This window comes from Myxine glutinosa, chromosome 1 (assembly GCF_964187855.1).
Source record: "Myxine glutinosa chromosome 1, kmMyxGlut1.1, whole genome shotgun sequence".
Taxonomy (NCBI): domain Eukaryota; kingdom Metazoa; phylum Chordata; class Myxini; order Myxiniformes; family Myxinidae; genus Myxine; species Myxine glutinosa.
In genome coordinates this window covers 446,848,628-446,875,815 of record NC_136261.1, presented here as the reverse complement: position 1 = coordinate 446,875,815, position 27,188 = coordinate 446,848,628, and the positions used below count along the sequence as shown (strand labels likewise).

The 27,188-nt window shown below is 46.7% G+C and overlaps 1 protein-coding gene across 3 annotated transcripts in view; it reads right to left on the bottom strand.

Moving 5' to 3' along the window:
- Positions 1-27,188, bottom strand: part of LOC137418920 (receptor-interacting serine/threonine-protein kinase 2) — a 176,850-nt gene that overhangs the window by 27,264 nt on the left and 122,398 nt on the right. For all 3 annotated transcript variants that reach the window (XM_078770798.1, XM_078770799.1, XM_078770800.1), the window contains exon 6: positions 11,666-11,715. In XM_078770798.1, the coding sequence (XP_078626924.1) occupies positions 11,666-11,715 (50 nt within the window). The remainder of the gene's footprint in view (positions 1-11,665; positions 11,716-27,188) is intronic.

Below are 27,188 nucleotides of genomic sequence, written 5' to 3'. Positions count from 1 at the left end.
CATGTATGTGAAAGAGTCTTGATGAGTTGAAGATGTATTATTTTAGAGGGGGACTTTATGTAAAATTTATGTTTTATAACATTTGAATTTCAGGAAAGTAGTGTGGATTTGGAAGTGCCTTGTTTGCGGAGTATATTAGTTCCAACATAGCTGACAAACAAGGCACTTACATAAATGAAGACATAGAAGATTGTAAAATATAAGCTATATTATTTAATGTAAAACAAAAATAAACATACATAACTTGTATACATAATGCAAACATTATTATGTTACACTGATCCAAACAATACAAACGTCAATGCAATGCTTGCACCTTTAAACTAAACAAATATTTGGCACTGAATTAACAAAGTCGTACCCAACAAGCTAATCTGGCTATTCATACATAAGTGACAGAATGTGGGATACAGTCATATCATAGACTAGTAATACATTGGTGGAACAGAGCTGAAGCAAGACTAGTTACATTACGTCAAATACAGCCAGCATAGTAACAATATGACATTATGGAATATACTCAAGTTTCCATGCATGTCGTCTAATCACTATCAGAGTCATTGAGGGGGTTCCTGCATAAGTCTGCACATTTGCATGCCAATGTGCACCGCAATCCATTTTTCCTACAGTGCATCTCTGATGGCACGGGTGAACCTCAGGAGGATGCTCACAAGATGCATGTATTGCCGCCAATATACAAATGTGGCATTTGCCTCGTGTTCCCTGTCCATGTCTTCTATTAGGGCACTGACCTGGTAGGCCTTGGGCACCAGACGCCTCAGAGCACTGTAGATGGCCTCATCGTCTGCCTGCTGGAAAGCTCTCGAAAGGTCCTCTGATACCTGATTGATTTCTGCATCAATCTGTACTTCATTTTCATTCAGCCAATGTAGGATCTTCTGCCACAGAATTCGCCATAATGCCTCAAACACAAGCTTGTGGGCACGGATTGTGCGGTTCCATTGTTTCCCGTTGAGGATGTTCTGTGCAGTGTTCTCGCCATACACACCACTTTCTACCAGAATGTCCTTCAAGCCGGAATCTGCCATGTACTGTCCAATAACCTTGGTGAAATTCATTTGAATATGGAAACCACCAAGCATCACCACTAGGTTTTTGCATTTGTCTGGTTTGGCCCACTGCAACATCTTGGCTTTACAGTACAGTTGCTCATCAAAGGTAAGTACTGTATACGTTTGCCCTAGTGCAGCAGTCATCCTTTGGCAGTTTTGAATCACTGTCCAGATGGTGTCAAACTCATGTGCAGGCTCATTGATTATCGGCATAGGCCCTACTGTAGTCTTTGCTGGATTCACATCAGACACACGCTGGTTAAATGCTGTCCAGCCTGGAACATGCTGGTCCTCGGTGTGAGACTGACGTGCAAGGAGCCATGACACATCTATGGCCATAGCCTCAGAGATAACCTGGGCATCCGATTCCATATACCAATCAGCTTTCACAGCTACTGGAAATGTTGCTTCGGGTTTCTGGGTGCCCATGCCTGAAGGTTGAATCTCATTGAAATGCTCTGGCACAGTTACAGATCTGCTACTGCTTGACTTGACATCAGGTGCAATGGTCTTTTCGCCAGGTATGCTTCTTCGAAAGGCAGCAGACTGTGAGGCATGAAAGGAGCCTTGACCGTCAAGGGTCTCCTCTATGATGTCAATGTTATCATTAGCATATCTGATGTATCCTTGGTAGGTAGCTTGTGCAAAATTCAGGGGTATTATTGTGTTGTTTTGCTCAACATATCTGGCCAAGACAGAGTTTGCAAGGGCAGTGTCAGCTCTTCTTACAGTTTCATAACTAACACCATGTCCTGCAGCATGCATTAGTTGCACCAAGTCCTTGGACCTTGTTGCTTGGTGAACAGTGAGAGCTAGCCCTAGTTGCTTTGGTGTCTGCTTTCTGCCACCAGATGCCAAACATACTATGTCCTGTGCTATGCTCAAAATCCTTTTGCTTTCTCCATCATCATCACCTTCGGAGGTCCCTTCAGAATCTTCAAATATGCTGTCACAATCACACAGCAGGCGTAGGAAAATGTAAAGGCTTTCAGGAACCACCTTCTGTGCACTTTCAGTATTGATGTCTCCAATATCTGAGTGTCCTGGCATTGTCTTGATGTCATTTCTCATTTTGACTGCCACTCTGTAAAGCCAACTCAAGAGTTCCTTGTCCTTTGTTTCGGCTGAGAAAGATGGAATGTGCTGGGAGGTTTCATCAGAATCTTGTATCTCACTTTGTTCTAGCTCATCTGCCATCTCTGCTAAGTTCTGAACAACAATACCTGTTTGAATTAGTGGGAAGACTAGAAGTGAATCCTGTTGATTCATGGACTGTACAAAATCTGCCCTATCTCCTAATACCCTTTTGACTTTGTTCTTGAATGCTTTGTAACTCTGTCGGTCACATTGCTCCACACAGACACTGAAGTCTCTTCTCATCATGTAACAGTATTGGTGCCAGATGGTTTTCATGGTGTAGATGTCTCCTCCAGACAGCCCAGCATCCACCTCCTCGATCATTTTGTTGAAACAAACATCTGGTGGATATTCTGGGCCTTCTTCTACCACAGTTGACTCAGACTTCCTCCTGAAGGTTACATAACAAGGAAGGTGGTACTTCCCTTCAGCAGCTATTAGGTCACTTATTCCTGCCAACCGGCATCTCATAATCTTGTTCTTTTGAGCATCATTTAGTATTCTGTCTGAGGTCTCTAAAGTGGGTACATTCCTCAATTGCTTTCCTGCCTTATCCTCCTGACAGAAAATACATTTGTCCCAGGACACTGAAGCAACTGATGCTCTAGAAGAGGGGCGAATGCATGTAGATGGTTGGTCACACGAGTCCTTTGCTTCCTTTTCATGCCGATTTTTCAGTCTCTCAATATGGTTGGCATGTGTAAACTTTGAATAACAGCCCCTGTGCCATACTATGTGTTCTTTTTCATCATCAAGGTCAATACTCTGTATTCTGTCAAGTGTTGAGATGTACTCATGGTCATGGTATTTCTGTCTCGTAATCACACAGTCTTTAAAGCGTTCGAGACCAACATCTGTGGGCTTGGTTGTCTTTTCATTTTTTCTGTTGCCTTGGCAAATGAAGCATGTGCTCCAGTCGATGTCCAGTGCAACTGATTCTCTCTTCCGTCTCCCGCCTATCACAGCTACAGGTTCCATCTTCATTCATATCTGGAAAGAGACAAAGACTATGTCTACCACAACACTGAAAGCTATTTACAGCACATGCAACAAGCAATATGTTATAGTACATTGTTAACACAACAATTATGTTAAAATGATGATTCGGGCAGGACCTGAGGAAGGATACAAAGGAAAGCATCATTATTGCAATATATTATGTCTCAAAAATGTGTTGGTATCAAATGGTAGACTGCATTACCTTAACTTAACGTCATAATGTGAAATATTATATTTTATTGGCCATTTGGCAGCCATCTTGGATTTTCACTAAAGTGTGAAATTCAATTTTTATTAACACCTAATCACATAGAGTAAGTTAATTTGGACCTATCATGATGAGAAAAAGTCATACAACAATGATATTGGTTGGAATCTGGAAATATTGAAAATTGGCACGTTTTGTGATTTAGGGGGTAGGGGTAGCTGATCATGCATAAAACATATTTTCTGAGAACTTGGGTATATTCCTGAAGATTTGCTAATGAAGAGGAGGGATCTGGGCAAATTTTAAAACTATTTTGAAAGAAATTGACCAAAGAACAACTTCACAGTATGCAATTTAGTGATTTGGAAAAATCAAAATGAAGGCGTTTTTCAGGCATATTTTTGCCTTTTTGCTTCAATAAAACCACTTATAGATATGCCATGCACCCCAATTTGGGTGAGGATTGTTGTATGACTATATGTTATAAGGTCATAACCCTAGAGACCTTTAAGACAGCCAGATATAAGTTCTAGAGCTCAAATATTAGAAAACACCAAAAATGTAGGCGGCCATTTTGAAAAATGGCCACAAATCTGGTCCAAACCATTTGCCAAGCTGGCAACAAGACTTTTTGGGTTCCTAGAGGTCTGGGCTTTCAGAAAAACATTGTTGCCAGCTTGTAACATGAGTGTACCCCTACCACCTTTTCTAGGCCACTTTTGGGGATATGCCTCCAGAGCAAATCATCAGCAAAGATATAAAGAGGATTTTACAGATAATCAGAGAGATTGTTCATGAAGATTAGGTATATGGCTGGGCCGAGAGAACACTGCTTTGGGGAATTCCAGCCATGGCGGGAGGTGAGATCAGAAGATCCCGTTGAGAGCGAGTATTGGCTATGACAGTAGAGGAATTCAGTTAGCTGTGTGTGGAGTTGGCCTTGGATGTGATACGCCCATTGACAGAGTTTGGAGAGCAAGGCAAGGTTCCAGACTCCATCGAATGCTCCAAATATTGTCAAGAGAGACAGCCCTAATCTCATGTCTGACATTGAGGACCTCCATCCATCATTGGTAGAGCAGAGGCAGGATGTCCAAGGTAGAGTGACTAGGTCTGAATCCGAACTGATTGGCTGAAGTCAGGGCAACGGAAAAAGGAAGGATTTGATGTCAACTGCGATGATAGTTTCCATGACCTTGCTAATGATGGGAAGTAAGTTGACAGGTCTGTAGTGAAGGGGATCCGTTTTTGCACCTTGTTCATGTAATGCAGTAATATTGGCTGATTTCCAAGCAGATGGAAGATGACCTACGGCAAAGCACAGGATACAAAGGGCAGAGAGTAGATGTGCAAGAGCTGCAGAGCAGGTTTCTTGGACCCGTGGGCTGATGCCGTGCGACCGGTCCAGTTGCAGAATCAGAGTCTAGGGTTGCCAGAAACTTCTCCACCTTCTTAGGTGCAAATGACACAGAGACCAGAAACAGTTGGGTATGACTGGGATGGGTGATACAGAGAGAAAGAGGGGTTAGGGATGCAATATTTTGAAACAAACAGAATTGAGGCATCCAGCCTTCTTACAATCAGATTCGGCTGTGGTGTCGTTTGAAGTGAGGGAAAGGATGGAAGGTGATCATACTCCAGAGACAGACTTAATAAGGGACCACCAAGTTTTGGAGGAGGGAGACAAGTTTGAAAGTTCATTTTTGAGATTGGATAGATCTTGTTGTCTGGCATTCCTGAGAGTGGACATACTTGTTGCGGTCTTTGTGGAATGATTTGAGGTTGCCTTCGGTTGGGTTTGCTTTCCAGGAAGAGAAGGCAAATTGTTTCAATGCAACTGCCTCACCAAAGGATCAGTGTAACATGGCCGAGAGTAAGGGTATGATTACTGAAGACATGATGGGATTAATCTGTGCAAAATAGAGAGAAGGTTTCTGTTGAAGAATTCCGAGGATTAGTTAATATCAGGGGTGTTGGATATAATAAACCAATCCTGACGTGAGATTGTGGCTTGTAGTCTCTGCCAATCTGCATTACTGAGTGAACTGCCAGACTCTCCGATGCTGAGGCTGATCCTAGAGATGTTGACTCTCACAAGCGCACGATCAGATGATCCAAGAAGAACTGAAGTTACCGACATACCACTTTGAATTATTTATTTATTTCTAACACTTTAATGTATCCACGACCAACACACGACTTCGATTCATTAACCTATATACACTACCGGTCAGAAGTTTTAGAACACCTCAATTTTTCCAGTTTTTATTGAAATTTACGCAGTTTAATGTCTCAATGTACTCTGAAATTAAGCATAGAACAAATAAACAATTTATTGGAGATAAAAAAGAAATCATAGAATCATTTTGTTTAACAAAATTTAATTTAAATTTTTGACTCAGCAAAGTAGCCACCTTTTGCAGATATAACGGCCGAACAGACTCGTGGCATTCTTTCTACAATGGAAATGAAATATTGTTCGGGAAGTTCTTCCCAACACTGTTGCAGAAGTTCCCACAAATGTGTTGCACTTGTAGGTTGCTTTGCTTTCACCCTTCTGTCCAGTTCATCCCAAACCAGCTCGATGGGGTTTAGGTCTGGAGACTATGCTGGAAAATCCATGATTTGAAGCCTAACGTCTTGTTCTTTTCCTCGAAGGTAGTTTTGACATAGCCTGGAGGTGTGGTTAGGGTCATTATCTCATCCCCTCACCAACTAGGCATATACCAGAGGGTATTGCATGGCGCTGAAAAATGCTGTGGTAGCCCTTTTGGTTCAGGGTGCCAGTCACTCTGTGCAAGTCGCCGACTCTGGATCCAGCAAAAGAGCCCCAGACCATCATGCTTCCTCCTCCATGTTTGACAGTTGGTGTCACACACTGAGGAACCATTATTTCACCGACTCGACGGCGTACAAAAACCCTGCGTGATGAACCAAAGATTTCAAATTTTGATTCATCGGTCCATAAGACCTTCTTCCAGTCTTCAGTAGTCCAATGGCGGTGCTTCCTGGCCCAGGAATCTTTTTCTTATTTTGCCATCTTAGCAATGGCTTTCTTACTGCCACTCGACCTGTCAAACCTGCAGCTCAAAGTCTTCTCTACACAGTTAAAACTGAGACTTGCTTACTTCGTCCAGTGTTAAGCTGTGCTTGAAGCTGTTGTCCTGTGAGCCGCCTATCACGCAAGCTGTTCAGACCTCTTCCTGTCAGAGTTTCCTCCAGTTTCCAATATACTACTTCCTGCAGTGCAATATTGTCCTTATAATGCTTCAAAGGATGTAATAAGAGTATGTTCCAATACTGCTTTTATACAGACAGGGGGTTTGTAATGAAGTAATCGGCAGGGGTTGGGACACCTGTAGGAATTGTTTGCATCAACTTTCAAGGCTTAATTTACTTACATTGCTGCAGAACAGCTGTAACAGAACAGTTGTTAACCCATTACTTCTTCCCTGAAGAAAGCCTTTTTTTTTTTTACAATTTAACTTTGCAATTTACATTAGTTTCCCGTTTTTGCTAACCTAAACTTTTTTTTTTAACCTCGAGCAGTTTACTGCTTACCTTTGTGCCATTTCAGGTTATTCACTGGCAAAGGTGGGCGGTCCACTTCGAAAGTCCGCTTATCCGCTTATCCGCTGCAGCGGACTAACGTTTTCGAAGCGGATAAGCGAATCGGAACAACCCCCGGAAACCGAAGCGGATAAGCGTAAGCGGACTACCGAAAAATTAAAGCGCATCGCGATTCGCCAAATCAGCTGTTAGCCTGAGCCGTTACTCTAGAATTGTGAATATTTATTTAAGTGAATAATAAGTGAAACCCTAACAACTCGGCTCTTGCGACATAACGCATTATATCATAACGTTATGTTCACGTCATGGTTTACGACATGGTTGTAACATAACGCATTACATCATGACGTTATGTTCACGTCATGGTTTACGGCATGTTCACGACACCATGACGAATAAACGGCACGGCAGTCCGTTGGCCCGCCATCTTGTTGACTTGTTTGTGTCTGAATAACCAAACGTTACAGCTCTCGCCCAATCTCTTCCCGCTCGAGTTCCGTGATGCTTGGGTAACTCTGTTTCTCAGGCATAACACGCCGCTCCCGAGCTCTGCCTCGGTCGAGCGCGTGTTCAGCTACGGGTCGGACATCCTCAGGCCTAAGAGGTCGGCCCTGGCTGCACCGAACTTCGAGGCCCTCGTCTTCATGAAGGGCAACCTCCAAATCCTCAAGAAGGCCCACGAGGTGGAGGTGGAGGAGGAAGACGAGGACTAGTCAACAGACTGCTAGTCTGTTGACTAGTAGACTCTCTTGTCAAAGAAAGGATGGGCAAATTGATTTTTCTTTAATGTAACTTGCATATATTAAAATTATATTTAAATTAACTGTAGAGTAGAGTAGAGTCGAGTGGAAAACTTTATTTCAATAAATTTTGAATAAATTTTATTTCAATAAAAATGTATATTTTTGATCTTAAAAGCTTTGTTTGTCTTTGTAGTAGTTAGAAATGGCTATTTAGGCTTAAAAAGCATTAAATTCCCTTTAGAAACGTCAAAAATCGCTTTAAAAACGTCGAAGCGCTTTTAAAAAATCGAATCGAAGCGGATAAGCGGATAACCGGTAAGCGGACTAAGATTTTCGGCCGCTGAAGCGGATAAGCGAATCGGACTACACGGGCTGGCGGAGCGGATAAGCGGTAAGCGGACTTAAAATTTTCCGAATCGCGCCCACCTATGTTCACTGGACAATAAACTGCATAAATTTCAATAAAAACTGGAAAAATTGAGGTGTTCTAAAACTTTTGACCTGTAGTGTATATATGTATATATCTATCTATATTATAATAGGCTACGGTGATTCTGTCTGTCTGTCTGTCTTTCTGTCCGGGGGTGTGGCTTACTCCGTTTGGACAGTAGCTCCACCCATTCTGGGAGAGGCTTCATGTAAACAAATATCCACCATTCTATTAACTCGAATAGCTTTGAGGCCTGTTTCGTTAGGCCCGTTCTGTCTTTCTCTCTCACACAGGTTTATTTCAACTCTAATTTAATATATCATTTCATTTTTAACAGTCACTAACATAGTTTTAGACTCGGTTGAAAAAAAACGGGAAGAGAATCCCATGAAAGTTTCCGTTTATAGAACGAAATTATTTCTCAAAGGCCTGTAAAATAAAGCCCATTCATTGAGTCACCCTCATGATTTTATCTCAAATTCACCATCGGATTTAATTTTTATCGATGGTTTTCGACTCGGTATCAGAAATAATAATTGAGAACATTCACGCATACACGGGGAAATGCAGAGATATATTTTTAAAAATCGCGCCACTATGACACACGAAAATACACTGCCGAAAATAACAGTCTGGGAAAATGTCGACATATATTAAAAATTCGCTTTTTCTTTTCCGTTAAGGTATATTACTTTTACTTTTGATGACAGTCGTCACAAAACGACATATATTACTTCGTTCTTATTTCATTCAATATTATTATCCGGAAGTAAAAACTAAAATATGTTTCAGGAAATTACCGAAAGATATTTCTTCATTTTTACCTTCGCAAAAGCGGAAGGTTATGTTTTGATCGCTGTGTATTTATTTGTATGTCTGTGTGTGTGTGTGTATGTTATTCGCATAACTCAAAAAGTATTCAACCGAATTGCATGAAATTTGGTGGGATGATTGGTTATTATACGGGACACATTTGATTAGATTTTGGGAGCAATCGGGTCAAAGGTCAAGGTCAAGGTCACGAAAAGGTCAAAATCGTATTTTTGTTGTTCTGTTCCCTACACTCCCATGCCAAGTACAGAACAGTAGCTGCGGCGAAGGTATGCGCTCTACCGAGTGCCCGTTCTAGTTTTTATTAGTTATGTGCGCATACACTTTAAATTGGTTTATTTGAAATCTTTAATTTTCACAATGCAATTTACTTTCCATTTGATGATTATGAGACACTTCCTCTTGAGGATCGTGACAATTCATGCGTTGCATGGAAACTTCCGTTTCCAAAATGAATGAGACGGGAGAGGAGCGAGGAGTTGGAGAGTCAGAAGTGAGGAGTTGGAGAGTGAGGAGCGCAGGGTTGGAGAGTGAGGAGCGAGGGGTTGGAGAGCGAGGAGCGAGGGGTTGGAGAGCGAGGAGCGAGGGGTTGGAGAGCGAGGAGCGAGGGGTTGGAGAGCGAGGAGCGAGGGGTTGGAGAGCGAGGAGCGAGGGGTTGGAGAGCGACAAGCGATGGGTTGGAGAGTGAGGAGCGGGGGGCTGGAGAGCGAGGACCTAGGGGTTGGAGAGCGAGGAGCTAGGGGTTGGAGAGCGAGGAGCTAGGGGTTGGAGAGCGAGGAGCGAGGGGTTGGAGAGCGAGGTGCTAGGGATTGGAGAGCGAGGACCTAGGGGTTGGGGAGTGAGGAGCTAGGTGTTGGAGAGTGAGGGGCTAGGGGTTGGAGAGGAGTGAGGGGTTGGAGAGTGAGGAGCGAGGGGTTGGAGAGCAAGGAGTTGGAGAGTGAAGAGCTAGGGGTTGGAGAGTGAGGAGCTAGTGGTTGGAGAGTGAGGAGCTAGGGGTTGGAGAGTGAGGAGCTAGGGGTTTGGGAGTGAGGAGCTCGGGGTTGGAGGGTGAGGAGCTCGGGGTTGGAGAGGAGTGAGAAATTGGAGAGTGAGGAGTGAGGGGTTGGAGAGTGAGGAGCGAGGTGTTGGAGAGTGAGGGGCGAGGGGTTGGAGAGTGAGGGGCGAGGGGTTGGAGAGTGAGGAGCGAGGGGTTGGAGAGCGAGGAGCGAGGGGTTGGAGAGCGAGGAGCGAGGGGTTGGAGAGCGAGGAGTGAGGGGTTGGAGAGTGAGGGGCGAGGTGTTGGAGAGTGAGGGGCGAGGGGTTGGAGAGTGAGGGGCGAGGGGTTGGAGAGTGAGGAGCGAGGGGTTGGAGAGCAAGGAGCGAGGGGTTGGAGAGCGAGGAGCGAGAGGTTGGAGAGTGAGGAGCGAGGGATTGGAGAGCGAGGAGCGAGGGGTTGGAGAGCGAGGAGCTAGGGGTAGGAAACACACACACACACACACACACACACATACACACACACACACACACACACACACACACACACACACACTTTACCATCTCCACGACCTACATACCACCTTGAATTATTTATATAGACTTTACCATTTCCACTTGGCCTGGTGTTGGCTTAGCGGTGGTTAGGGTTCCGGCTTGGGATCCTTGGATCCTGGGTTTGAATCCTGGTCGATCGCTGAATTAAATGCCGGGGGGGGGGGGGGGAGGGGGCGTTAACTCAGCCTGTCATCCTTCCGAGGTTGGCAAGTTGAGTACCAGTTCACTGGTAATTAACTGTGTGTCGCAAAAGGTGACCAACAGGGTTGGCGGCAGAAAGGGCATCCGGCTGTAAAAAAAATTGCTTCAAAAAGGGGACCACGGTGCCCGAAAAAGGCCAACCCCCGCCCTTTCGGTTAAAATGGCCTCTAAAGGCGGGTTACCATGTCCACTACCTACACATTTATTTATTTAAATTCTAAATCTACACAGTCCATCTTTAAGGTGCGGTTCAGGGTTGTGTCCTTGATGAGGCCTTGCATCTTACTATAATTCACCAAATATCCATCCGCCCGTTCCATTCGGAGGTACCGCAAAAACGGCTCAACCGATCGCAACGATATTTTGGGTGGGTATTCCTGGGACACCTTGGAGTAAAATAGGCTATATTGTTTTTCCAATTTTTTTCCCCAATTTTCCAAGTTTTCCAATTTTCCAAACACGATGGAATAATATTTACCGATATGAACAGTGATGAGGCTTTTGTTGAAATTATACGTGTCAAGAGAGAGTAGATCGACTCCTGACGAACTCTTCCGATATAAACCTGCGCCTTCGAAGTAACACGGCAGCGTGTGCAAAGCGACTGAGAAACAGGTGTAGCGGCCCCTTCAGTGCTACAGATTCGGCACGCACTCTTCACACATAAACGTGCGACTGAGAAAGACGTGCAGCGGCCGCTTCCGTTTTGCAAAATTCAATCTTTTTTCAAAATGGGCACATTGTACTGTTTAGATTTTGATGATTTGCGTGCGATATGATTCAACGGATGTTTATATGAATCGTTTAAAATAAAAAAAGCCTTCAATTTCTGATATTTTGCCTTTTCATTTGGGCCTCCCAATTGAAGCCCCGCCCATAGGGCGGGTACCGTTGCTAGTCCTCATAATTCAAACTTTCATACAAAATTAAACAACATTGTTACCTTCATAAGGTTCAGAATGAGTTACAACTGCCCATATCACCACAGCGTAGCTGCATCAGCACACAGGAGAAACACATGTATTAGAAAATTAAAGTTAATCGGTACAAACAAGGTCAAACTCCATTGTAATCACTGAAGCATTTGAGCCACACATCCAATGTAAAGCAATAGAATGTTTGTCATAGCCAATAAAAAACTTCGATGTGGCAACTATGACGAACCATATAACGTGTGCACTCCCAAATTCAATTTTACAGGTATGCACATAGATATAGTGACGTACATCCAGCCGAGCCCTACCGTACTCAAACCTGGTGGTGTCGGAGTTAACACTGCACAAGATATCCTGAGCATAGAGGTTTCAATTTAAGCTGGAACATTCCAAATGGCGGGGCGTGGATCGTTAGGATTATCAATATGGGACATTTGAAATGACGTATGATGCTCATGAGGCCTATAATGGATGGCGATTGGTGGCAGTGGATAAAATCACACACGCGCGCACACACACACACACACACACACACACACACACACACACACACACACACACACACACACACACACACACACACACACACACACACACACACACACACACACACACACACACACAAAATCTAGTGCAATGTATTGTTACAGACGTGGCTTAGATGTTATTCACCGAGCGGTTTTGGGATGACCACGTCTGCACAAGATTATCCGATTGTACTCGATATTATACCCGAACGTTGACTAGTCGCGCGATGCTGGCTCAATAAGAAAAAGAAGACACCCGGCTGGGTTTCAAATGACACGACACCCAGGGTTCAGTTCTCAAGACCTCCGGAGGAGATTATATTCGTTCGGAAGGTCAGATTACAGGGACGAGAGGTACAACATAGAAAGACAAGCACTTAGACACAATCTTATATTATTCCCAACAGACGACAGATAAACGGGACAACGGCTGACTCACACGGGGGTTGATGGCTAGGAAAGGCAGGATCGATGGCTCCAGGTGCACCTGGGCTCGGGGCAGGATCAACACGGTTCGGTCCAGAGATGCGGGGAGGTCTCGTCGCAGCGCTCAGAGGTGACGTTCTTTCTCAGGCGGGTCTTTCTCAGGCCTCTCCAAACTCAGGCGCATCTGTTTCAGCACTCGCAGGTCCGTCTTTCTCCAGCTGGGGGCGCATCTCACGTCACGTCCGCTCGGGGCTGCGTATATCCGGCGGGGAGTGACACGCCCTTGGCTCGTTAGCTCCGCCTCGTGGAATCGGCACATTGCTTCTCATTGGGTGCGTGCGGGGGGTTTACCAGGCTCCGCCCTTGACGAGGAGCTGACAGCCAGCCCCTCCGTGGTAACCCCGTGGAGCGCGTGGTCAATGGCGCTAATCGAGCCGGTGTGAGGACGCATCCTCCCCCGCTCCGCCGCCATCTCCTCTGTTGTTGTTGTAATTGTTGGGGAAGAAGATGGAAGGAGGTATGGGAAAGGTCCTAAACTCACTACTGATGCCATATAATCACATTCTGGTGCAACGAAGAGTCATAATTAATGGAGACGAGGCCTTAACTGACATAGAATAAGAATAACTAGGAAGATGTCCGAAAGTTGTCTACGTGTGGTGCGGTGGACCTGGGCACGACATTTAATGGGGGAATAAGGGGAAGGTCGGCTCTACTGATTGTTATTTACATGCAATGGGACTAGGGAATGGGGGATTGGGGAAAGTTGGGGAGTATTGGAGAAAATAGGGGAATATTTACAAGCGGATATGGAGGCCAAATTCCATATTCGCAACATTGCACCCTTCTCTACCCTCGGGGCGTCCCGACCCGATAAATTTTTACCTACTTTAGTGTGGCACGCAATGTAGTTCCTTCTACTATTAACTCTACCCTGAGTGCGACAGTTTTACAGATATTCACAAATGAGTAAATATGTCCCCCTGCGACGTTGCACCCTTCTCCTCACAGAAACACACCCACAGGATAACCGAATCCGGAAAGAATTCGCAAACTAAACATACAGCCGGTAGGGAGCATTATTTACACGACTACGCTGCTATCTACACTACGATCCAGGACCTGTTTTTGGAGGAACACATGCAGATGTTATGCATAGAGAGAGCGCGCTTGCCAGCATCGATACACCAACCCACGAGTGCTCTGTGGCCGACGGCCTTTAATAACGTGCAGAGCACCCTGTCCCAGCATCAAAAGCACCACCCCACCACCAATCGGTGCAGTCACCATTGTTCATTGGAATAAAAATAAATTCGACAACCCCTAACCCTGCAGGTGTCTCTTGCTCTTCTTGTGGTGCACTTGGTGTTAACTAAAAGTGGTTCACCTGTATGGCATAGGTGCCACGTTGACCCATAGGTCCATCCCCGGGTGGTGCTTGGCCGCAAACGAACTGCGGTCCATTGTGGGTGGCCACAAACATTGCGGTCCATATGGTGTATCGATCCCGGCAGCAAACAGCGAAAGTGCAGGCCCACAACTGCGCAGCCAGCACCTCTCTCTCCTCTCTCTCTACCCCAAAGCCAGATCCTCGGAGGTGGGAGACAAAAGAAGCAGACAAGTGAGTAAGGTGGTAAGGGCGCAAAAGTGCACGCAATGTAAGGTGATGCACACTGGGGGCACATGGGAACCAGGTGAGACAGGTACGTTCCTATCGTACGCCCCCCCCCCCACCAGGTAACCTACATGGCCCCTCCCTTACCCCTTACTGTATCCACAAAACACAACACTACCCATAAACATCTACTTTACAAATCAACAAACATCCCTACTGTCTTCCCCGTTCCTCCCATATACCAAATTCGTCTTCTCTCCCTCCTAACCAATCAAATTTGCCATTTTCAACTCTCATCAAAATTTGCCATCTCCAACTGCACATCAAAATTTGCCATTACCAATTCATCATCAGTCCCTCCTAGGGAGGGAGAGATGGAATCACCCCAATGTCTCATCCACGTCGTGATGCGTCTCACAAATCCAACAGCAATTCATCTCCTGCAACAAAACAAAGAAAACACAGGTGTGGAGTCATCATCATCACCACAGGTAAGTGGCTGCGTATGGTGCGACAGGTTCATCAATCCTAACTATTTCCTAAATGACTTTAACAACTTTACACTACCCGGGGTCTTTCTCCGGCCAACCCATTGGCCCTCTTACACTATGGGTTCTAAAAACCAATTCCCATTGGCCAAACTGTGGTGCGCTTCAATTTGGGGTCTCACTCCCCCGATTCATCTCCCGGTGCCCTCGCACAATTTCTGGGCTGCGGCGTGTACCTCTCCCAGTGGGTCTACCCACCTGCACACCTCCACCACTGCAGTTGCCTCCGAGCTTACCTGCTCCTTGCCCTAACCTAACTACCTGGGGAAGGCCCTCTGGCACTCTCCCCACTCGGTGCCCTCTCTGGCACTGGGCTACCCGGGTCCGTCCTCCGGATCCTCGGGCCCCATCCACAACTCTACCGGCTCCCAGAGCCCACCTGCGGCCTCACCTGGCCGACATCCTCACAGTGGTGGAGTGCCCAACCAACTACACGCACTAACAGGCTACACGCCCAGCCATTTCCACAACACTAATGCACCCATTCACAACACCATTCTGCAACCGCACCACAGATGCCAATATCCAATCACAATTTACCTGTACCCTCTACCTAACACTTACACTACCCGCCCCGGGTATCCGTGATGGGGGTCCACTCTTCCCCCATTCACACCTTCGCACCATGCACACCACTCCGTACCACTCACTCCAACTCTCTCCACACACCTGTACCTGCACACCTGTGCTCTCACACCTGGTGCCACCTGCACCCTTCTCTCCCCAAGCGCATTCGCGCTGATCCACACACTCACTACTCATACACTGCTCCACACACCTGTCCAGTTGCACACCTGTGCAATCACACCTGTTCAATTCTCACAAACACGGCATCATCTCAGCTAACTACTCCCTTCTGAAACTTGCGCTTCCCAGTCGTCCCTTTAAACTATTGCGCTCCCTCGTCATTATCATCCATACTAATCTACCTGCGTCCCCACTACAGGTATCAGTCACTAACTAATCTTAACGTCACCTAATGTCATCTTCTAGGGCCCTACACACAATATCCTAACCCACCCGGGCTAGTTTCCACTGCCATACACCCCATAAGCTATTGCTCCTTTGCCCCCATTTGGGCAGGGTGGCAGGGATGCCATCCCACCACATCGGGGGTCTCTCACTACCAATTTTGCACATCAAATTTCAACAAATCAAAAATTTGCCAATCACTGCCCATCATCTGCCAATCACCACTGCCAATCCCTTGCCAATCATCAAATTTTGTTTTTCTCCAATTTTGGGTCCAAAACACTAACCTCATCACCCAGTCGACTCACTAATACCTCTCGGTGCGCCAATTCCTGTCCAAAGCCCGGCTTCGTAAAGCCAAACAATGGATGCTGGTTGTTTTGTGCCAGCGGCTGGATGCGTCCGGCACTCGGTGCAGGGACGGGGGCTTACCCGGGCCGAGATCCCACGCATCACCTCGGCGTGGAGCCATCCAATGTCCCGATCTCGACCTGCCGGCACGTCTCAACACAACGTGGTCGCCATGACGACCCTTCCTATCCAGCCGCCCGCTCCGCCTAGTGGAGCACGGACGCGGCCGTTCAAAGCGAGGCCCGGCACGCACCGAGGGCCCGATTCGGCTATAAGTCGTTCTAAACTCTTTCCCGTCTAACGTCGATGCTTCACCTTGACGCTTACACCCCGCAGCCCGTTCCTTGCTCACACATCCAGCCGTGCCCATGCTCCTCGTACCTTTCCTTACACACCCAGGTACACTCATTCCACTCACAGCCTTGGTCACACACCTGACCACCGAACACTTTGGCACACATTCGTTGCTCGCACACCTCACCAATACACCGCTTCGCGCCCCCTCCTAGGTCACCTCCTCTGTGACAATCACAGGTGTGCTCTCATTCGCACACCCAACCACGTGCCTCACCACCAACTCCAGCGTGCATTCCCACTCACGCTCTACCATTCCAGGTGTGCATCCTTCTATTCCAGGTGTACATCCTCGCTCACCTGTCACAACTAACTCACGCTCCATGTCACTCTCACTACTTTCACCTCCATTCCTGACAGCGCACTCACCCTTACTCTTGACAGCACACTCTTTCTCCATGCACCTGTCCGTCACACACCTTTCTCGCGCACACTCTCCCGTTACACCCTCTGTAACACTCACCACAGGTGGACACTCTTCCTTACTTCTGACAGCGCACTCTTTCCTCATGCACCTGTCGGTTACACACCTTTCTCGCGCACACTCTTGCGTTACACCCTCTGTAACACTCACCACACCGCGCTTCCATGTGCTCCCTCGCACACGCGCTACGACCGACTCACTCTCGCCAGCACACTCACTCCTTGGCACGCACTTTTTCCTCACACACCCCAGAGTCGGACTTTCTTGCACACCTCCTTTTTCGCACACCAGACCTGTCGCACACTTCACCAACGGCCTTTCACGAACACCCGGATCCAAACCAATCCCCAAGCTTCTTAAATCACCTGGCGCATCATACGCACGACCATATTGGTCACCACTTACACCGGGTCCTCTTCCTCTTCGCTTCTCCTCCATCACCTGCGAATCCCTCATCCGGTTAATGAGCACATCATCACGATCCAAACACAGACTTTGGACCAATTCTTTTATCTCCTCTTTTATTTCTTTCTTATCCCCTCTCCGTCGCTTCTTAATTTCGCTCATCCCTTCTTCCACTTCTTCTAATTTGTGCTTCACCTCTTTTATTCCCCGGTACGTCTCCTCAAGCTCATCCTCTAAGGCTACCTTGACCGTTTCCATGTGCGTCCTCACCTGCCGGTCCTTCGTCTCCATTACCTCTACCACCTCGTCCAACCTCGTTGTCAGTCCCTCACGTACCATCTGACATTGCCTCTGTGTCGCTATCAAGTCGTTTTTAATTTCTTTTTGTGTCGCCTTTAAACCTCCTAATACCGCAGTGTTCCTTTGAACCTGCTCCACTAACTCCGTCTGTCCCACCGTCAGCTGCTCCACCTCCTGCGTCAGGTCCTCTATGCCCCCTTGTAACTTTACAGTCCCCTTTCTCACCTCCTTTTCCATGTGCTCCTCACAGTGCCTCACCTCCTCGCGCACTCCTCCGACCTCCTCACTCACTCCTCTTCTGATGTCTTCTCCCATCACTTGCATCTCCTGCCCAGATGCCACCCTCATCTGCTCCATTTCCTCCCTGTGAGCATCCAGTTTGGTTTCTACCCCTATTCTGACCCCCTCTATCTGCTGCCCCATTTGGTTAACTTCCCTTTCCGCTTGGTCCCTCATGTCCCTCAATTTGCCTTCCATGGTGTTTTCTAACCCCTCTAACCCTTTTTGCATCCCTTCCATTTGATTCTCTTGAGCGGCCATTCTGTTTTCTACCCCCGTTAACCCCTCCTGTATTTCCCCTAATCTATCGTCTAATTTCCCAAATTTCCTGTCTAATCCCTCACTGGTACTCCTCGCTTCGTCCCTCATTACCCCTATTTTGCCCTCCAATCGCTCACCCTGAGCATCCATCCGGTTCCCCATTACCCCCATTTGGTCCTCCAATCGCTCACCCTGAGCATCCATCCGGTTCCCCATTACCCCCAATTGCTCACTCTGAGCATCCATCCGGCCCTCCAATCGCTCACTATTCTGGGCCATAAGGGCCTTCATTTGTATAAAAAACAAGTTCAAATCCACCGGGGGCGCTGCCACGGTCGCTGGCGCGGTGATCAGCGAGGCGCCATTTTGCGCGCCCGCTTCTTCGTGCGTGACGGCGCTATTTTGCGAACCTGCCGCCCTCACTGCTTCGCTCTCCTCCTGTCCCTCATTTTGGTCCTGGATCGACCCTACCTCACTCTCCTTTACCGGACCCCAGCTGTCTTGATCCGCCATAGCGCGACTTTCAAAATTCGGTTTTTTTTTTGTTTTTTTTTCGTAAAACAAATTCAAATTTCGCCGTTATAATTTCGCGCGGGAAACGCGCTCCGAATCGATTCGGTCGAGCGCCGTACGCGCTCCGGCTCGATTTTCCCTCCCAAAATTTGGGCCTAACTAATTTAGTCCCGGGTTCGAATTCCACTCCTCGACACCAATTGTTACAGACGTGGCTTAGATGTTATTCACCGAGCGGTTTTGGGATGACCACGTCTGCACAAGATTATCCGATTGTACTCGATATTATACCCGAACGTTGACTAGTCGCGCGATGCTGGCTCAATAAGAAAAAGAAGACACCCGGCTGGGTTTCAAATGACACGACACCCAGGGTTCAGTTCTCAAGACCTCCGGAGGAGATTATATTCGTTCGGAAGGTCAGATTACAGGGACGAGAGGTACAACATAGAAAGACAAGCACTTAGACACAATCTTATATTATTCCCAACAGACGACAGATAAACGGGACAACGGCTGACTCACACGGGGGTTGATGGCTAGGAAAGGCAGGATCGATGGCTCCAGGTGCACCTGGGCTCGGGGCAGGATCAACACGGTTCGGTCCAGAGATGCGGGGAGGTCTCGTCGCAGCGCTCAGAGGTGACGTTCTTTCTCAGGCGGGTCTTTCTCAGGCCTCTCCAAACTCAGGCGCATCTGTTTCAGCGCTCGCAGGTCCGTCTTTCTCCAGCTGGGGGCGCATCTCACGTCACGTCCGCTCGGGGCTGCGTATATCCGGCGGGGAGTGACACGCCCTTGGCTCGTTAGCTCCGCCTCGTGGAATCGGCACGTTGCTTCTCATTGGGTGCGTGCGGGGGGTTTACCAGGCTCCGCCCTTGACGAGGAGCTGACAGCCAGCCCCTCCGTGGTAACCCCGTGGAGCGCGTGGTCAATGGCGCTAATCGAGCCGGTGTGAGGACGCATCCTCCCCCGCTCCGCCGCCATCTCCTCTGTTGTTGTTGTAATTGTTGGGGAAGAAGATGGAAGGAGGTATGGGAAAGGTCCTAAACTCACTACTGATGCCATATAATCACATTCTGGTGCAACGAAGAGTCATAATTAATGGAGACGAGGCCTTAACTGACATAGAATAAGAATAACTAGGAAGATGTCCGAAAGTTGTCTACGTGTGGTGCGGTGGACCTGGGCACGACATTTAATGGGGGAATAAGGGGAAGGACGGCTCTACAGAGTGTTGTTTACAGACAATGGGACTAGGGAATGGGGGATTGGGGAAAGTTGGGGAGTATTGGAGAAAATAGGGGAATATTTACAAGCGGATATGGAGGCCAAATTCCATATTCGCAACAGTATCATGTGACCCCAGAACCAAACAATAAATATATTAATAACAGTCCTCATAGCTCCCACTCCCTCTGCCCCTCAAACATGATTCATAGTATGGTAAATTGTAAATATTGTCATTTTAAAGTTTGTTTTTAAGCTTACCCTGTGTATTCACATGCCCCAGATATGTCCTTCCCATTGGTGTTCAAAAGCACCCAATCCAGATACCCAAGCCTTGTTAGTGGGGCGGCTTAGCCCAAATATTCAAAAGAATTGTGCATTTTGTGAAACAAGCACCAAATTTGGCACAAATGTACATTAATATGTTGCGAACATTTTCAGATATTGGGCCACTTGAAATTCCGTAATTTTTTTTTTCAAATTTTTTCAAATTTCGTAATTTCAAATTTTTCGGGTGACACCGTCACAATTTCGGTCTTCGAGGCCGGCCGATAGGCAAAGTGTGACCGGAAGGGACGAGGTTCTCCTGACCACGTGGCCCTCGATCTGGGAAGCGAGAGGCGTTCCATTAGTGGACGCGCCCCTCACGCCCGACTTTTGGGCGGCCCCGGCAGGCCGTTTGTTTTGACGTTCCGTGACAGGCCCCGCACCCCCACCTCCGGGCCGACCGGAAGCTTGTGCTGAGTACATCATACCTGAACAACTCAGTGAGGCAGAACACAGCAGTGCACACCAGGGTGACCCCTTCAGTGCATAAACCAATTAACCTGTCCACTGCAGGGCATATAGAAATGAAGTTATTTTCTGCATATAATAATAATATAGGTTCAGTTCTATATAACAATTTCTGTTATCACCACTACCACTACAACTACCACTACTACAAGCTTTGTCTGGAATTTTGTGGACTAACAGACAAACAGACATACAGACAAGCTGGGATCAAAACATTACCTCCTTCCACCATTGAGTGTAGAGGTAAACATCATGGAAATTATATCATGCCCTAGATTTAATTCATGCTTACCCGTGTATTTGCTTCACTGGTTCACAAGGTCTTTTGCATACATGTAATTCAGACTCTCGTCTTCATTGCTGACCACACAATGTTCGCAACATATTAATGTACATTTGTGCCAAATTTGGTGCTTGTATCACAAAATGCACAATTGTTTTGAATATTTGGGCTAAGCCGCCCCACTATATCGGCCGGCCTCGAAGACCGAAATTGTGACGGTGTCACCCGAAAAATTTGAAATTACGAAATTTGAAAAAATGTGAAAAAAAAAATTACGGAATTTCAAGTGGCCCAATATCTGAAAATGTTCGCAACATATTAATGTACATTTGTGCCAAATTTGGTGCTTGTATCACAAAATGCACAACAGGTTTGCTATGCTGCTACACTATGTGTATTTTCACACTGCCAATATGTCCTTTCTCGAAGAGTTGGTTACTGTTACTTAGTAATGATGAATGGCATCGTCTTTATAAATACAGACGTCAATTAAATAAACTGTCAAACCCGTTGTGTTCACAGAATGCATTCCCGCAAGGTTCGAAGTTCATTCTTTGGTTGCGATCCGTCAGGAGCTTGGGTAGCACACACCTGTCCACTTGGGCCTTGCACGACCCCACATTGTCGGGCAGCTGCCCTTTTGGTGAGCTGAGATAGTTCTCCAACTATTTCTTTATGCAGAGGCATGCTTATTTCTCCCAGGTAATTTTCCAAGCATTTTCGGCTTATTTTTGAAGCTTTGCAAGCCATTTTAGGTAACAATCCTTATCTCGCACACACAATATACTGCGACGGTTGTGGAACCGGACCCCGGACGAGAGCATCCGCAAACACATATTGTCTCCCAGAATTAGTAACAGTGTTTCATTAGTTTGCGAACTTAGATCGATTCCCTGCCCCTTGTATAGTGGCTGAGGGACAAATGCGTTGTGTGTGTTTAGCTAGGCTTTTCCCTTCAAGTAATTCTCCCACTCTTAATCTCCTCTCTATCCATCTTCCAAATCCATCGTTCCATCTACCCATAGTCCGTTTGCATTACTCCCCATTTCAGCCCCGAATCTCTATCCCCAGCGCCGCCTCATATTTGCTTTTCACCCAACATACCAGTTACAAAACCTATTTTATTTAAAGTAATTCAATCAAATCAAATTCCTCCTTTTCTTTCATTCTTTCTGCACCTTTCACACAACATGACACATTTCAAACATAGGTGCAATGGCAAGAACAACGAAGGAAGCACAATGGCGAGCAACAGCGAAGGAAGAGAAATGGCAAGTAGGAAAGACTGCAGGTCGAGGTGAGGATTCCTCAGGAGCTGTGGACGGAGTTCTGCGCACCTGCCTTGATAGCAGTGGTGAGATACAACCTATGGGGATGCACCACACCGGGTCAAAGGGCGCAGCATGGCCTTTTCTCCCGCTAACTCCGCCTAATACGAACTCTGCCCTCTCATGGCCCGCCCGGCCTGGAAGGCTTAAAAGGTGAGACCTGAGGACCGTTTGCTGCTTTTGGAACGCGCTGAGGACCCGTTGAGAAGAAAGCTGCCTGCCCTGTTTGTGCCAAGGGGAAATCACCTGTGAGGACAAGCTGTGCTGGAGCCAGGACGAGCTGCGCTCTAGAAAGTCAGGCATGGGGCCGAGGCCTGAGAACGGTAGACAACGAGCTCCTTAGTGCAGGACATTAGCTCTATTACTGACTTACACAATTTTTCTCTTTCTTTCCTCTAAGAACCTCTGATTTGTACTTGAGACGCACAAAAAGCTATCATGATTACCAAGGCGTCACCATGATTTAATCTTCATACCATATCATTACGCACATTACCATGATTTAATCGTCCAACACCTTCTAAAATCCAAACTCACCCCTCCCCTCCGAATCTCCCCCATCACCCACCTCTTTCAAATCTCCACGCTTGCCCCTTTTCTCCGAAACTCCCCTTTCCCTCCAAAACTCCCCTCACCCCTCCCCTCCCAAACTTCTCCCTCACCCTGCCCCTTCTTAATTTCCCCTCTCTCTCCCCTTCAAATCTCCCCACCCTCCTTTTTTCCTCCAATTCTCTCCTCTCACCACTTCTCCTCAAAGCGTCCTCCCCGCTTCCTCTCCCTTCCAACTCTCATCTCCATCTCCATCTCCATCTCCTCCAACCTTCTTCCTCGCTCTGCCCCCCCCCCCCTCAAACAACACCTGACTGTGCCTCAGCCAATCACCATCAAACCTTTTGTCCTCTCCATCCTTCCCTTTCTCCAAGATATTCTGGAATCTGACACACAAACAGCTCCCCCTACCTCCTCCTCCTCTTCCACTTCTTACTCTACCCCCTCCCCCCTCCCCTGTCCTATATCCGATGCTCCCCCTGCCTCTTCATTAACGGTATAAACCTCAAACATCCGGGGCCTTCGCTAAAACTTGACTGATCTCTCCATACAAGTTGCTTCTGATAAACCAAACCAGACTTGATCTGTGTGACAGAAACTTTCCTCCTTCATGATGTCTCTGATTCCTTAATATCTCTCCCTGGTTACTCCCTCCTCTGGTAGGATAGACCTGAGCCTCGTCCTGGAGGTGGGGTTGCTATCTTTATCAAAAACTCTCTTCCTCACTCGCCCTGCACTGCACTCTCTCCACCTCACCCCCAGGAGTACCTCTGGCTATGGCTTCCTCTCCGTTTCCACCTTTTGTTCATATGTGTTCTGTACCGCCCCCCAAACAGTGATGACTCCATCTACACCTCCCTGTCTGATAATATGGACCAACTTCTATCGACTCATCCCAACACTCTCTTCCTCATATGTGGTGATTTCAATTGTCACCATGCCAGCTGGCTGGGTGTGGGTACCTCTCTCACCAGCCATGGCTCCTCAGCAAAGGACTTCTGGGACTCATTGGGACTGACACAATGTCAATTTCCCGACCCGGATCTCAGACAACGGAGCATCTTCTCTTCGAGACTAGGTGATGACTAACTTCCCTGCAAATGTCTGCTGCTCTTCTTCTTCTCCAATCGGTTCATCTGACCATATGCTTGTTAAAGTGGAGATCTCTATGACCATTCTCAGAGAGCCTCCTCAGCGTCGACGAGTCTGGCATTTTACTCAGGCCAACTGGCACGGTCTTCAAGCAGCCCTCAATCACATGGACTGGTCTCCCATCTCTTCTGCCTCTGACATCAAATCATCCTGGGAATTCTTCCAAAGTAAATTGCTCTCTCTCATGCACATATTTATCCCATCTCGTCTTCAGTTGTCATACCCTTCCTCCCAACCATGGTACACTGAATCTTGTGGTGAGGCAGTTGCCCTGAAACAACTTGCCTTTGCCTCCTGGAAAGCAAATCCAACGGAAGGCAATCTCATTACCTTTAACAAAGCCTGGAACAAGTGTGTGTTTACCCTCAGGAAAGCCAGGAAATAATATCTCTCTACTCTCAAGACTGAACTCTCAAACCTGTCTCCCTCTTCCAAATCCTGGTGGCATCCGGTCAAATCCGTTTTTGGTGTTCGTTCCCCTTCCATCCCCTCCCATACCACAAACGGCTTCACAGCCAACTCCATACGTGAAAAAGCGGATGCCTCAACTCTGCGTTTGCCTTAAAATATTGTGTCCCAAACCCGTCTCTCTCTGTTCCCACCCTACCCAGCTGCTCCTGGACTCTGTCCTTCTCTCCTGTCCAGGTGGAGAAGTTTCTGTCAAACCTCGACTCTGATTCTACAACTGGACCAGACGGCATCAGCCCACGGATCCTAAAATCCTGCTCGGCCGCTCTTTCACATCCTCTCTCTGTTCTCTTCACCCTCTCTTTTGCCCAAGGTCATCTGCCATCAGCTTGGAAATCAACCAACATTACCGCTTTACACAAAAAAGGAGCACATACAGATCCTTGCAACTACAGACCAATCAGTCTTCTCCCAATCATCAGCAAAGTCATGGAATCCATCATTGCATCGGATATCAAATCCTTCCTCTTCTCAAATGGCTTGATTTCTGATCATCAACTTGGTTTCAGACCAGGTCATTCTACTCTGGACATGCTGCTTCTGCTGTCTCAACAATGGATGGAGGTCCTCAATGTCAAACAGGAAATTAGAGCTGTTTCCCCTCGATATATTACTTGCCTTCGATACAGTCTGGCACACCGCTCTGCTTACCAAACTCTCCTCCTATGGTATCCATGGAAATCTCCACGCATGGCTTGCGAACTTTCTCTCTGGTCATCGTCAACATGTGGCCCTGAATGGGTTTCTGTCATCTCCCTTTCTTGTTCAGGCTAGAGTTCCCCAAGTCAGTTGTTAGCCTCTCCTCTCAAGACTAACTCAAGAGTCTCCTCTCACCTTCACTCTTTCATTCTTCTTTTCTCCCACCTCTGGATCAAACTCCCTCACTCTCTTCCATCCCACTCCTCCCTCCAGGTCGTTAAAACAGCTGTTCACCACCATCTCTTATCTTCCCCCATCCAAAAACTTGATCTTTTCCACCCCCGTTAATTCACCCCAGATCCAATTTTATTTAATTTAATTTAAATCAATACTTCTTTCCGACTTCTCTGCTGTTGTACTTATGTGCTTCGCTCTCTCTACTTATCTTGTCTCCCGCTCCCTTTATTGTATGTTTTGTGTGTCCGATTTTTTTTGGTGATTGATATTAGCTCGTGCACGAGCCTCGATCTTGTATACAAAAAAAATTAAAAATAAATAAATAAATCAACAAATTGCCCTCTTGATCCATCAGGGCGAGGCTCTTATTCACACTTCACACCTTTCCTCTAAGCCTATGCTGCAAATGTTGTTCCTCTCCCTCCATTGCACCCACACACACCTCTGCCGTCCATGCCTTTCCTTCCCTCCACTTCGGGATTAGCGCGAGCCCACTTGTTCATGCCGCGGTGAGTCAGAGGTCACAACCAAGCCTCACTCTGCTTCTTTCATCTTCTTGCTCTCTTTGTTTTTCCAGAATGGTTCTGATGGCGTGCCTGTCCGGTGTAAAGAATAAGTAAGATTGTCTAAGGAGAAAAACACAAATGCTCTGGGTTAAATCTGCTCTTTTGAGTCTTTCATTGCTGTGCATGCTGGGGGATTGCTCTTTGCTTTGTAAATTCATGCTTCATCATTATTACTTGTTTCGACTGTGAATAAATGCTTGCTGTGTCGTTGATAAGGATATGTCAAATCTGCTCGATTGTTCTTTCCTTAATTGGTTTGACAGTGTGTATGAATAGATAGATAGGACATTTTGTCCCACAAATTTGCTCGCATCGATAACGAACGATCGTCCACTGTTCACTCGGCCATACATATTAAGTAGATGGGTGGACGTTGAGGGTGCAGTTCCCCAATTGGGACCGCCAAAGTACTTGGTAATGTAATGCGGTAGTTAAGGAGTGGGGACCCTGCTCGGTTTGGTGATTTCAATCAGCGTCCGTGGTTGCCAAGCAACCCACAGTTATCCTGGCTGGCGGCCTCAGGTCCGGATGTCAAGGAGAGGATCCGAGGAACTCCCTCGTGGTAACCCCTGAACCATGGTTCCGTAACAATATTTTAGGGTTCCCCGGACACCGCTGTTTCTCGGAGTTTCTGTGCATGCGCACCGAGCATTCTGAGAAGGATTATGTTATTTTGAAAGTCCCATATTTGTTTGCACATGTCAAGAACATAACTCACATATGCCCGCTGGTAATTTACTCATTCATGGAGAAGCGAACGATCCCAACAACAACCATCATAAAATGTAGATAAAAAAAGATTTAATAAAATAAATGAATGAACAGGAGTGGGAGGCAAGTGACACCAGAACGGTACTCAGTTGAGAGCATATCTCCACCTGGCTGACCAGTTTACGTTTTGTATCCCACTGGTATGCTCGATCTGGATTCGGACCTGAACCAAAATCCAATCGGCTTGTTCTTAGCCGATTGGATAGCCTAGTTTACTCAAAACTCGTCCATAACTTTTTTGAAATAGCAGGCTTTATAATCGCTTTTGGTTCTATTTCTCAATAGTGAAAAATCACTTCAAAAAAATTAATTTTCTGATCTGGATCCGGATCCAGATTCCAATCCACTAAAATGGAATCAATTTTTCATTTTCACACACCAAACTCTCCACCAAGTTTAATCCGAATCCGTCCACAATTTTTTGAGATATTGCATTATGTATCATTTTTTGGCCCTGTCACTCAATGGTTAAGAATCACTTAAAAAATTATCGTAGCTGGATCCGAATCAGGATCGTCACCAAATTATAACGTCCTTGTCA